The sequence below is a fragment of the Choristoneura fumiferana genome, chromosome 6, assembly GCF_025370935.1.
Source record: "Choristoneura fumiferana chromosome 6, NRCan_CFum_1, whole genome shotgun sequence".
NCBI classification, from domain to species: domain Eukaryota; kingdom Metazoa; phylum Arthropoda; class Insecta; order Lepidoptera; family Tortricidae; genus Choristoneura; species Choristoneura fumiferana.
Genome location: NC_133477.1, coordinates 14522823 through 14537242, shown reverse-complemented (window position 1 = coordinate 14537242; position 14420 = coordinate 14522823). Strand labels below are relative to the sequence as shown.

Sequence of the window (14420 nt, the reverse complement as noted above, 5' to 3'; positions counted from 1 at the left end):
TTGTTAATATTGTTATTTAACTTCATTATAATCTTCCGAAAAAACTCATCTTGTTTAATCATCTTAAATAACCCTTATGTACGCTCGTACAGCGTTATGTAAATTAATGTAGAACCATGATTTACTTACCAAATAAAGTGCTACCACATCTAACCAAATTAACTAAAAACAAATAGGTACTTTGGTACTTAGGGCCGGATCTAGGGGGGGGGGAGACGGGGTGCGTGCCCCGGGCGGCAAATTCAAACTTGGCAGACGAATACACAACTCATTGTTAACGCAATTTCGACCACTAAGTCGTCTGTCGTGACATGTTTTTGGTGAGGTCGAATTGCATAATTATGTTTTTTTTTTGGTTTAGTTCTAAGTTATGATCACTTAACCAGGAAATGGCTGTATTAAGGATGTATTCTAAGTTAATATTCGCCGTCAGGCTCGATGAGCATGGAAAAACTATAGATAAGTATATCGTCCGCAAACATGATGCTTGGCGAATCTATCACATTAAGCAGCTAATTAATTGTTAATTATTGGCCCCATTGGCCCAGAATCTGTTGCTAGTGGCCCCACCTACCCACCCTTATTAATCATATGGCACACGATCTGGTAGACACCCTGTATAACGGCTTTTTTTTCTCAAACAACAAAATAAGACAAACGTAGGCTCAACACAGAAAGAACAGCGCTTGACTGTTTGTGCTGGCGTTCTTTCCGGGAGGCTTATGTCCATCATTGCGCGTCTAATGGCTGAAATGATGATGATGGTAAAGGTAAAAGTATAAGCCGCGGGGTGGGGCCGACATTTTTCAGTTTTTGCCCCACCTCTAAAAAATCGAAGATCCGGGGCTCTTAAAGAGTCTTTGCTTACCTGTGGCCTTATGATAGCTTCGCCTATGCAACAAATGTGTGTTCACAGGAGCAAAACTGTAGAAAAAAGCTAAGCTAAGTATAAATCAGCACAGGTGACATTTGCAACGTTGTGTGCACAGTTGGCATTTAACAACAATAAATAATCATAATCTAATAAAATTTTAGAACGCGATTACCTTCGCACTGGCTGACAATTTTATTAGAATTTAACATTTTAAGACGACCGTCTACCTTACAATCTTAGTAAATGTAGCAATCACTTACAAACAGATGGGAAATAACCTCGACTAAACAAGTAGGTATACACTAAACAAGTAAACTAAGCCTCAATTTGTTCCATGAATTACCTAAGTTCCTCCTACGGTAAGAAATTTCTCATAACGAGAGTGACCGAGTTTTATTTTTCTACACAGGTCAAATACCTATGCGACTCAGGGATGGAATAATCAAACCTCTAAGTCAATGTCTTTATTCAATTTGAACTACAACATTCACTTAGTTGAAGAATCAACCGTTTTTGAAAAACCTCTGCTGAAGCACAAACTGGTATAAAGTTTAGGAGGTAGGTATATACGACTCGTAAATAAATTGTAGAAGTTTTTTATTGCTATTTTCGCTGTGTAAATAATATTAATCCTAGGTAGTTAATCACCAATACGGATAGGAAATAATTATATCCCAAAACCATCGCGAACGTGTGATGTAATCATAATTTTTTCACAATACACCTTAGATAATAATGTCTTCTTGATATAATGGATTTGAAGTTAAATTGGAACCGTATGGAATGCAAGTTTTTACCGCGTTCATCTACGCCGACCGACGTGAAATATCGCGTGATTTATTATTTTTGTACGAGTACAATACATGAGGTAGGTACAATGAAATGCGCAAATGAGGCGCCGTATTTTTATACTATCCGCAACCATTGTTTTCATTTGAGTGTCGCTCCGGCGAGAATGACGTGTAATAACTTTCAAAATTTACCAGTTTTCTCTCATTCTCTTTAAAACCACAGACAGACAGGCACACATAGCGGTCAAACTTATAACACCCCTCTTTTCGCGTCGGGGGTTAAAAAATACCATGGTAGTCTAATAGTTTGACCTATGGTCAGTGTTAACAGTAAAGGTGTGGACTCGACCCTCTAAATTTTTCTGAGTTTTATGACTGAAATTACACTTGAAATTTACCATAAGCGTTTTGCCGAAGGAAAACATCATTAGGACCTTCGTATACCTGCTAATTTAGAACACGCGAGGAAACTACAGCACAAGTCCTGTCAGTCTAAGGGGAGGGTTGTGCCCAACAGTGGGATAGGCCGTAGATAGGTGGAGTTCAAAAAGTTGAACAATGTTAACCGATAGTTAAAACATTTGGCTGGACAAAGTTCCGTTGTAGCTCGAAAATTACCCAAATACAATTTTATTGGTATTCCTCTGTCGCACAACGGAAATTTCTCATACTATATTAAACTACCGGTGTTAAGATGTCCTCCAACTATTTGAATTCCACCGAGAATTATTATAGAATAGATTAAGAAACTATTTGACATTATATATACCCTATCAGGGTGTCATGGACCTACAACCTAATCATGTAACATCTATATTATTAAGTAAATGAACATGACATGAATGTATATAAATAAATAAAGATACTTTTTCAATGTGTTTGGCTTTGCTTATTACCAGGGATAAACAAATTAGGTACGATCACCTAGTATACAAATGCCACCACCACTTTAAAAAAATAACTAAAAAATGAACACATTTTCTTTACAAAACGATAAAAACTGACTTCATCGCGAGATGAGATATTACATTTTTAATTTTCCATTCAGCCGCTTGGATTAATTCTGTGACAAAAAAGCACCCAGAGGATACAACGACAATGAAATTTACTTGATGGGATGTCGTTTTAGCATTTATATTGAGGTAGCATTAGTTAGCAGCGGAGCTAAATCTGGGTATGAACGAATGGACAGCAGCAAAATACATCTAACACGGCCGGCTTGGCTCTACCTGTATTACTAAGAGTGTGTATTTGCTATAGGAGCAAAAGAGCTCGATTAATATTATTTTTACCTCCCGACGCAAAAAGAGCTCCGTACTTCTTAAACGGATGAACCAATTTGAATGCGGTATTTTTATTTGAAAGCAGGTTTTTTAGCAGTGGTTCTTAGGTATGTTATTAAAATCGGTTCAGCCGTTTTTGAAATATGGAACTTTGAAGCGACAATGTCGGGCTCTTTCCAACTTTTTGTTGGTTAGGTTATAATTGAGGTACATAATTAATGCACGTTACCTCAAAAAAAATACCTCTTTATGTCACATACATAATGATTGACGCTATGGCTGTATACAAAGAGATACTTTGCCCTCGACTGTATATGAATCTGTTTATCTATAAGGATAAAATAAACAGTTAAAAGACGATATTAAAGAGTATTTTAACTTTAAATGGGTATTGGTTTAGGGTTTACTAGCAACTCACCCCGGTTTTGCTTGGGTACAATTTTAAAAAATGACTCTAATCAGACATTTCACATTTTCATTTTTCCAAAACCTACACTCACGCGAAGCTGGGACGCGTCGGTAATGTGTCCATTTATTTTCAAAAGTCGCCGAACTAATATCGTTCAGTTTGACGAGTAGGATCCCTGTTTTAACTATTTGCTCCTGATAAAAGTCCCACCCAGTATATTGATAATATAGCAACTACTCCAAAACAATAGAGAGCTCAAGGTAAAATGATTAATTTTCTCTCACGTTCAAATTACTTGCAGTTCAACCAAAGGCACGGATCAAGAGGTTTCTTCCTCAAACATTTGTCTCACAGTTGGCAAAGTTGAAATCCCGGGAGGTCGAATGATCATGCAAATCAGGGAAAGTGGAACGAAGAGATCTATTTTCTCGGCCTGTGTTCCGTTGGAGGAAAATGGCGTCCCAAAACAATCAAATTTGCCCACAATTTTTGCGACCTACGCCAAAGAAAATAAAATTTCTGGGATGTTTAATTCCTTGGACCGAAGCGTCAATATAAGACTAACTCTACTAAGATAGTAACTTAAAATTTATGAATATAATTACCATTAATTTCTTTTGAGTTGCTTATATTTGTTACAACGTTAAAACTTAATAGGAATATGCGTTGAAATAACAATAAAATGACCATGAAATAGTTTTGGTTGGATAGTTCCAACAGACTTGAGTTATTGATTCCTACTTCATTTCTTTTAGTACGCCTACATAGGTACCTACTTCTCCTTGCTCAATTGTTTATTTTAAATGATTCGAAAATCAAACAATACGACAATACCTAGCAAAATAAAACATGTCTAAATCAATTCGAGCGACGCAACTCTATTACGGCTATCTTTGTCAAGGAAAACAATTCTCAATCACGGAACATAAGAAGTAGTACCTAATAGAAATGGAGAGACAATTCAATACCTCAACTCCGATCAGATTGTGCCCGGCAATGCAGTCAACGCTGTGGGTCTCGAGGATCAAATTATGAGCAATAATTTCAACGAAGATGTTTCGAACTAGTTCAATCCAGATGTCTATAAGCAATCATACGAGCTGTTCTTTCGACTGATGAGCGCTGATGTATGAACTAAAAGCTTTCATAATGTTAGGCGTGATTTCGTTTTATTTTGTTGCTCTATTTAGTAATTGTGATTTAGACATCTTATGTTACAATGCGTTGCATTTTGAATCTGTTAACATGATCATAAATATCTTGTATCAAAATTAGGCTATGAATTAATTTCAAGATAATCGTTTTTAAGTGATCCAAGTTTTACTTCACAAATGCTGCCCCTACTTTTATACAAATTATACAGCGTGTATTTTTGATACAACCTCAAACTTTAAGGGTATTTAGTGAAGGCTCTAATAACCACACTTTATTATGTTTTAGTAAAAAAAATGACTTATTATGTATCAAATTATTGTTATCATATCTCGTATCAATTTATATGTATAATATGTAGGTAAATCCCTACATATATGTGTAGGTAATCTCTGTAGGTGAGCCTGTTCCTTTTGCCACACAGTGCAAGGGACTGGCAAACGCATTTTTTATTAGTATATTGTTTATTTGTATTCTGTGTGCCTATCCTGTATTGTTCATGTTGGCAAATAAATCAATCTTCTTCTTCTTATTAAATATTTGTTAACCGCAATAAATAATCCTAAAAAAAGCTTTATTTTTAATTTGAATAACTTTAAAACACCTTGTTGTTAGTAATTCTGATACTTAATAGTATTTGGGTCAGTTATTTTTTATTTTGAGCTTAGGTGTCTAACTTTATATTCCGAATTTGTGAGTCGTAAATAAAGCGAACGAGTTAAAAGTTCACAGTGGGTGAACTTAAAGTTTCGTGACAGGCTGGAACTTTAGACCCTACCTACTTGTATATATAACGTGCTCTTGATCGCAACACTTGTACAATATTACTGATCACAGAAATATTCAAGGGATCGAGGTCAACTAAAGCTGCCGCTACACTTTGTTTTTTTTAATGGTGTGGCTAACGTGGATGTGTGTCACTAAATAAGCACTATTAGGATAAAATTGCAACACCATACACAACAACATACGGTTTCTAGCCGGGAATGCTTAGCTAGAATATTTCATCTGCTGGTAGCAAATAGCCCTTCAACCGTCGATAATATTTTAAGCAAACACTACTTTTCGGGTTAGTTTGGTAAAACGATAGGTAGCACTTAGCTTTTTTTACCTTTGTTAGTCTGTGTGTATTTTTATGTCTTTATATTTGATCTGTGGCAAAGCCCGATCCAGCGTCGGTGTGACGCCAGCTTAACCGCGCCAAGGCGGATGGCAAGAAATGTGAGCGGATTCACGAATCTTCGCCGGCAGCTTCCTTAACCTTGTGTCACGTGACGCACGCGTGACTATCTTCGCAGATTATATGAATGGGACTACGAGTATGAATAGTAAAAATATGTAAATTTTATTGTTAAATATGTATACTACCTCCGGGTATAGACTGTGATTACCTTTAATAGACCTGATTCTACACGTGCATGAGTGTACCGTGAGTTCACCCGTAATCCCATATGTATCAAAATATCAATACTTAGCTCATTAAGAGCTTTTATACCTGATGAGATGAGAAAACGTCGCATTTTTGTTAGCTTTTCTCGATTATTCCATAAAAATTTAATGAAAATTAAAAATGTGGTCTGATAGAACTCTTCTTAATATATAAGTAAATGTGTCTACTTCAATAATTATTCGTGATAGACTTTTATATTCTTTAAAAACGAATTAATGTTTATTAACAGTTTTTAAAGAAAATAAAAGTCTATAATGAATAATTATTGGAGTAGACACATTAACTTACCTATATGTATATTAAGAAGAGTTTTATCAGACCACATTTTTAATTTTCATTAATTTTTTATGGAATAATCGAGAAAAACTATCAAAATGCAACGTTGCCAGCTCAGCAGGTAAACGCTCTTAAAGGTAATGTAGTCCTAGTCCTAAGCTAAGCCCTATGTGTGACAACCTGCTAACACCTCTGTTGCTAATTATAAATTGACGACTGGGTAGCCTAGTGTTTAGAGATCCTGACTGAAGTTTTAGGCTCTGAGTTCGTTCCCCGGGAAGGGCAGCTATATGTACTAAAAATACAAATGTTTGTGATTGAATGCTGGATGTTTAATATGTTTTTGTCTACAGGATGGTTTTTTTTATTTCACCTGGAGAGAAAGTACTGTCAATACTGAAGATAAAGAAGTTTACTCATAAAAAACGTTTCTTTTTTTTTAAGAAAAAAAAACTTTATTTACTACTCATGTTTGTTAGAGAGATTCAATCCGTCTGATCAACTCTATCGATTTATGCCATAACTATCCTGAAAAGAATTTTAATACGGTTACATAAATACATGTACACATACTATAAAATTTTATAATTGAAAAAGTGCCATTTCATGATGTGGTACAATTTCAACTAGGTACCTAATTATATTTAATATCTGTTTCTTACAAAACATCAGTTACTTAGGTACTAAAGCTGCACAGAACCTTTTACAAAATTTAAACTCAAGTCGACAAGGTTTATGCAACAAATACTTAATTTTGGAGATTTTCGGTAACAAGTTATCCTTTTGCCATCTCGTCTATAGTTCAATATTTTATCGTAACTGCAGAATCCTCCGCGCAAATGGAGGGCCTTGATCGTAAGAATCAATTCTGTAAACAATAAAAGTATTTCGCAAGAGCTGAGAGTGAGAACGCTCGGATGTTTTTGAAATTACATTGCGTAGGCTAGCCTTTATAAGGCTTTTCTGGAACTATACTGTCTTAAAAAAACGACTAAGCATGTGTCGGGCCACACGCTGTGTAGGGTGCCGGAGTGCCGGAAATAATAAAAAGTTTTCTCAAAAATGTCCGTGAAAGTTGACATTATTCTTTACATATCAGAAGGTGAAGTGCATAGTTTATGGTCAGCGAAAGATTAAAAAGTTAAAAAGATTGCAGGCGCGCTAGCTCGACAATAATGAATGAGCGCGCCTGCAATCATTCACATTTTTTTTAAGATAAAAAGGCCATGGAAATGTTGGCACAAGTCGTATACAGCCAAGTCTAATGGCCGGTATCAGATATTTTGTTGGAACTCCGGACTTTTTCTATTGGGTCTGAAATAGCTTGTGGTGTTTTCGGTGGAAAAATACACCTGCAGTTTATTTTTAATGAATAATGGCGGGAAAGCATAAAAAATTTTTTGGAATAAAATTAAATTTTATAATATATTTTGAGAAAAAGTTTATTCTATTTCAGAATTATTCACCATTTTTGAGAAAAGCTTTATATTAGTCTCGGCTGGAATAGCAATTGCTGGCTTCTTATTAGTTAAACGGACGAGCTTGCGAGTGTAGTGTAAACTGCAGGTGTATTTTTCCACCGAAAACACCACAAGCTATTCCAGCCGAGACTAATATAAAGCTTTAATACTCATACTCAGCCAGCAATTGCCTACTTCCAGGCCACGACAATAATCTACATTAATCGTTCAAATCCATTGATGTTTACTCGTTATTCGGCTTTAATAACTGTAACAAGATAATAGATGTCCTTTTAGATTATTTTTATGAAATACTGACGTGATTTATTTTACAATATCAAGAAAAAAGCTGTTGACTAGGAAGGGACACTTAATAGTGACAATAAAAAAAAACTTTAAAGCTTTAAATTTTGTGAGCCGATCCCAGAATCGAAAAATGTGTTCCCCCAAACTTACAATATTTTTAAAGACCCTCAAAAAAAAAACAAAATGGTTTATTAAAAGCAAAAAAAAATTACAAGAAGGGTTTCCGTTGGTTCCACACTAGGCTAAGCCTGTCACGTGGAAACCTGATTCGGGGTACAAACAATTGATTTGATTCCTCACACCATGGGATAGTAAAAAAAAGTATGGATGTAAAGTATGGATGGGACAAGTAAAGTATAGATTCATTTTTTTCTCGTACTTTAAAAACTTTTTTCTGTCCATTTGTTTGGCGTGGTTGTTATGTGTTATTATCTACCGTTTTCTAGCAAGTCTTTGAGTTAAACCTACATTTTATTTAACACTCACCACGCTTTTATTAGGTTCACTTGAATACATACTATAAGTTATAGGTAACTAACGATAAATGAAATAGTATATTTTTTATCGAGAGACTAAAATAAGCCAATATAATACCCGAGGTGGTTAGCCACCCGAGCTTTAGCGAGGGTGTCTATTTTACCCGAGGGTTTATATTGACTTTTAGTCTCGAGGTTGAAGACTCTATTTTTCACTTCGATTGCGAGAAAAAAATAGTCATTAATCGTTTATGATTTACGCTCTAAAACAATTTCAAAGTTTTCGCGGTAAGTATTTTTTTCCAACCAGACACAGATATAAAAAAACCGGCCAAGATTTTCTAAGGATTTCGTATTTTACTGCCAGTAGTCGGTTTGACCTTTTAAGAAGGAATATGATGGCACGATGATAATTTGATTATGTAAACTCTCAGTAAATAAATAAAATAAAATAGTAGATTGTACAAGAAGAGCATAAAACGAGCCATTTTTTCCCGAAGCGTTCATATAATGGAAAATGGGTTTAATGCTCGAGTTTTTACTTACTAGGTACTAGATACCTTCTAATTTTCATGCATTGCTATATAATTACAAATTTTTAATTTAATTTTTATTCATTTTGATTGATTTTTAGTTTTACATAAAACAACAAATATATATACTTATATATAGAAACTTTTTTTGTTTGTGGCTGTTGACACCCGATTACCTTGGTCTTAGACGAAGATTTTACTTTATGCACTAGAGAATAAAAATAATTTTATGTCGCCTAGATCCAGCATCAATACCAACTTTACGAGCATGCGAAGTGAAAGAGTATTTTCTTATCAAAACTTATTATTTTTACATGTTCAAAACAACACATACTGTACAACCAGAACGTTGATGTCGCTCGGAACTCCTCGGTTTTCCTGAAGATTCAAATGAGAAAGAAAAAGAAAACCGATATTTTTTGGGTTCCGAACGACATTTAGCAAACTAGTTTAAGTGTACAGCGGCCAAGGTGGTCAAAAATATCGGAACATTCACCCTATTATTAAGGTATTAGAGTTCATGTATCGATATTTTGATCACTTTGGCCGCTCCGAAATATCTGATGGAGACTGTACATACTTACCTATTGTGTATTAGATCTGCGCCCAGTATCCAGTAGGATCATCGCAATACAATACGTATTACATACTTATCGACTGTCTGAAAATAAACAACATAAAAAGGTTTGTAATGTGTCTGTTGTACATGTATTGATTGTGTCGTAGTAGAGAACAGCGAGGACAACTTACTAATTATTTGGTTAACGGGTAAAGTAGCCACTTCGGGATATAAAACTTAAATTAGCCACTTCGTGCTATAAAACTAAAGCTTTTAGGCACTTACCCAAATGATCCTAATCCTAATTCCATTATCACGACAAAAATGTACCAATCCAAGCTCGTACCAAAGCTAATAAAATCGAATGTGTACGAACTCGTAAAGGTGAAAAACTTAAGTAAAAGTAAACGTAAGTACTTAGTGCACAGAATTGATATGGAGCTTAAGTCACTTTTCTAATTAGGAACGTCAATTTGTTTATACGGACACGTTACTAGGTAGATAATACATATTATAGTCTTTCTTTACTTAAGTTTTTCACCTATAGCTACTCATTCTATTCAGTATACTGTGAACAAACATTACATAATTAGTCACACAAAAGCTAAAAGAGTTATGAAAGTAAACGATATGTGCGAAATTACATTTGTAATTTTACCATGAGTTTTTCCGTGAAAGAAAACAACGTGTGGAAACCCTCGTTCACCACCAAAGCAATTCTATGGTGTATGTGAAATTCCCAATCCAGATTGGGCCTGCGTGAGAAATACATCCCAAACCCTTTCACTGTGAGAGGAGGCCGATGTAAAGCGGTGTTACGTATACCTGCAGACTTATTGTTGTTTTTTTATATAATAGGGGGAAAACGGGTCACTGGATGGAAAGCAATCACCGCCGCACATGGACATCCATAAGCTTAGTTACGGCTGCGTTGCCGACTCTTGTGGTCAATGATGACACCACCCCCACTATATATGAACGTCCTGATTACCCCCTCAGAAAAAGCAAGTGTCTTTATCCACGTAGCAACAAGAATGGAAACTACAGGCCTTCCAAAATGGTACAACCTCCTTTAAAAAAATGTGTTTATCTCGTTTAATATAAGTACCTACCTAAGTAAAATTAAAACCTGTTTATACCGAAAATAATAATTCAATCGATCGGCATCTTCCTTTCAACCTTATGCTAGGTCTTAAAAACGAGTAGGTATACCTAACGTAAATTCGAAATAATAATAGAGCCAATAGTACTTCAGTTAATTCCCAATTTTAATAAGGAAATGCATATTCGCATTCATTATATTACTTTACCGAATCCTTAATGTACCCATTTTGCTCAGTATTAAAACCCACAGTGGCAAAATCATACCTCTACCTATATAAAGTCAAGAAGAACTTACGCAACCTCATAATAGTAAATTTTATATGATTTAATCGATACAATCATAACGCATTACTAGCTGTTGCCCACGACTTCGTTTGTATAGAACTCGTTCTATAAATAACCTCCTCTTGTTTTTTTGAAGTCGGTTAAAAATGTTCCGCTTGTTAATAAGGGTTATAAAAATTGGGTTCTAAACTTAGCCTAATTATTCAAGCCGCTAGCATCTTGGATTGCCTTAGGGCTCTTTAAAAATTTTAGATTTAGGTTTAGTATTCTATGTATTAATTTATGTAAGTATTCTGGAGTTTGTTACCTCGTTTCGTCCGAGTATTTACATTGTATAGAATGCATTTGTTTAAATCTTTAAGGGGCTGTTTCACCAACCCTTGTCAAATTTTATTTGACGGATAAATGTGATACCGACTCCGTCTATTCAAACAAAACAAACAGAGACGGCATCACATTTATCCGTCAGATAAATTAAATCAATGGATGGTGAAACAGGGCGTTAGTACTCTAGATTTAATTACCTCTAAGGGGTTTTACATAATCACATAATTATATACTATAAAATCAACACTCAAAAAATCACATCTAAGTTTATAGAAAGTTTGCAAATAATGTTTCATCCAACCCAGCAACCTTTACCCACCTTGTAATTTGAAATTCCAATCCTTCAAACACCCGGAGGCTAATAGTTCACCCAAAAAAGCAACGGGGTGTTCCAGTACTACCATCGCTCCCAAGCTTTAGGCGTACGGATGCACCGCCCGATATCGGCAACGCACAAGGTGAAGCAACCGAGAAAGGGCAAATCGGAGCAATATAAAACGAGGCACATCAATGCAGGTTGTATTCCGCAAACAGCTGAACATCGGAGAACTGTCTTAGCAAAGTGTGCTCCAATTATGACCACTGCTCTGGTGAGTGGTTCCTTTGTGATCCCCTGTTGCATATCGGTTGGATCGGGCTATTGTTTGAATCTAGGTCGTTTCCTGCAGCATTAGGTAGTTAAAACTAGAATATATAATTAGTATACTATTTACTGCCTGGACCTTCTTAATTATTTTTTTCACATCTTATAATCTGTTTAACATTTAAAAAAATATCTTACAAAGCAAAGTGTGCAGTCTCAATTATGAATATTAAATATAGGACCCTTCCAGGTATAAGTTGTCCAACAAATCCTTTAACTCAGCTAATATTAATTGCCCATTCATGTTTTTCTAACTAATACTTAATACACGTTCTTTGTCATTTTCTTATTAAATTTTGCAGTTTACTCTATCATGCGCGGCTTTGGTAGCCGCGGCCTACTGCGGGCGTCTAGAGCAGACTTACCTCCCTCCTCGGCCAAGTTTTGGAGGCTCCCACGGGGGTTCTAGCTCCTTCGGAAGCTCCAGTAGCTCCAGCAGCTCCTTCGGGGCTTCCAGTGGATCTTTCGGTGGTTCCAGCGGATCATATGGTGGTTCGAGCGGTGGTGCTCAGATACCCATCATCAAATACGACAACGTGAACAATGGAGATGGCAGCTACCATTTCAAGCAAGTATAAGCCAACAATGAGTCGGAAAGGAACTTTCCGAAAAATGAAATTTCGTGAAATTTGATGTTAAGACTCCAAAAATTCTAAATGGGTCTAGTCTAAATTAAAGTGATATCGACCGTAAATGTTTTGAATAGCGGAGTGACTGTTTGTGAAATGGTGATGCAACTTTTTTACACTGTCTTTATTTAGATTTTTTTTGCTTTCTTGGATTTCAATATTAAAACTTGAGAAATTTTAACATTTTTCCACTTTCCAAAAGTCGACCTGAGTAAATTAATAAAAAAAATTAAAAGCTGTCTATTTCAATAAAAAAATACACGTACATTTCATTAAGTAACTACTAATCCTTAATTAATAGGATTGTTGCTGTCAAATAATATTCAATGCCGATTACCAAAACATAAATTTTAATTATTTAGCTATTCTCAAAAAAAGGGGAGCGTTGTTTAAAAGTATTATTTATTAGCTACGTACTGTACTTGTATATGTTATCTCTCTAAAGAATCAAATAAGTGATTCGCTACGTTATTTCAACGTCGTGAGTTAGCCTAAAGTAAGAATAGATAATATATTTGAAATTATTAATTTCCAATTTCCTCAGAATTTGGGTAGTGTCTGATAGAGTTCAGATTTGATTTATTTTACAAAACCTATCACGAATTTTGAAATACATTGTGTAATTCAGATGTATGTATATACTTATTGTACCATAACGTTTGGTAATGGTTGGTTTAATTTTGCGATGACTGCAAGATTTTGTTGGTTAAAACGAACTAAAAACCTTTATATCTTAATTTTAAAATAAATAAAAACAAGACTTTTTAATTGATTGCATATTTTGCATATTTCTAGCATTTATCATGCGTACTTTTGCAAGCTTATTTTAAGCTTTGATGATACATGTAATCCAGTCTCCATTCATTAGCAATAGGTATATAAATTATAGCAGGGTGTCATCATTTGGGCTTTAACATGCCAAACACTAGGACGTTTACCTTAATCGTCATTCAACTTTGACAGCTATGAAACCGGCAACGGCATCTCAGCGCACGAGAGCGGGGCCCCCAACGCGCGAGGACCCGAGGGCCCCGCCGTGACCGCAGACGGGGCGTTCTCGTACCGCGCGCCGGACGGCCAGCAGATCTCCATCTCTTACACCGCTGACGAAAACGGCTTCCACCCCGTCGGATCCCACCTTCCCACACCTCCTCCGATCCCGGAAGAGATCCTGAAGTCCATTGAGTTCAACAAGCGCAATCCTTCTTCGTAAGTTTATTGATATGGTGTTATTACAAGCTGTACCTAACTCCTAAAGGGTTTTGTACTTTTTTAAAGGCCGGTAACACAGGCCATCGACTTTCCTTGAGTTGTTGGTATTCATGGGCGGCGGTAATCATTTCCCAGTCTTATAATCTCTCATAATCGAGCGTAGATTTTTGTGTCCGACAAGACAGGCGAAAAACTTTTTAAAACTACCAATATAAAAAAAAGTATCAGGTACTTTAACCTCTTTCGAAAACTTTGAAGCTGAGTCTATCTTGTAATAGCCCTCCATATTTGATCTACATGAAAGAAAACTTTATTTTCCAGCGAGGGTGCGTACAACCCCAGCAGCCACGGTGGTTCTGGAGGCCATTCCGGCTCAGGAGGCTACCACTACTAAAGAAGATCTCACCGACAAACCTAGCGCTGAACTGGTGGCCCGTCTCACAAAACTACAAGCTTCAATCCATCTACACTACCACTGATAATATTGACCAAAACCACTCTGAGTTGTACTTAGAGATTGTAACCTGTAGTTTTGTAAAATGGGGCCACGACCTCACAGGACTGTGATACCACGACGCGTAGCATATGTAACTAGTATAATTATAGCTTTACGATGTAAATAAGCATGAGAAATAAATTATATTGAGTATA

At 35.8% G+C, this 14420-nt stretch overlaps 1 protein-coding gene across 1 annotated transcript; it reads left to right on the top strand.

Annotated features, from left to right (window-relative positions):
* The first annotated feature begins 11812 nt into the window (after positions 1-11812).
* LOC141428679 (pupal cuticle protein 20-like) lies at positions 11813-14420 on the top strand. Its single transcript, XM_074088682.1, has 4 exons — positions 11813-11875; positions 12231-12496; positions 13521-13766; positions 14091-14420. The coding sequence occupies exons 1-4, from the start codon at positions 11861-11863 to the stop codon at positions 14161-14163; spliced, it is 600 nt and encodes a 199-aa protein (XP_073944783.1). The 5' UTR covers positions 11813-11860; the 3' UTR covers positions 14164-14420.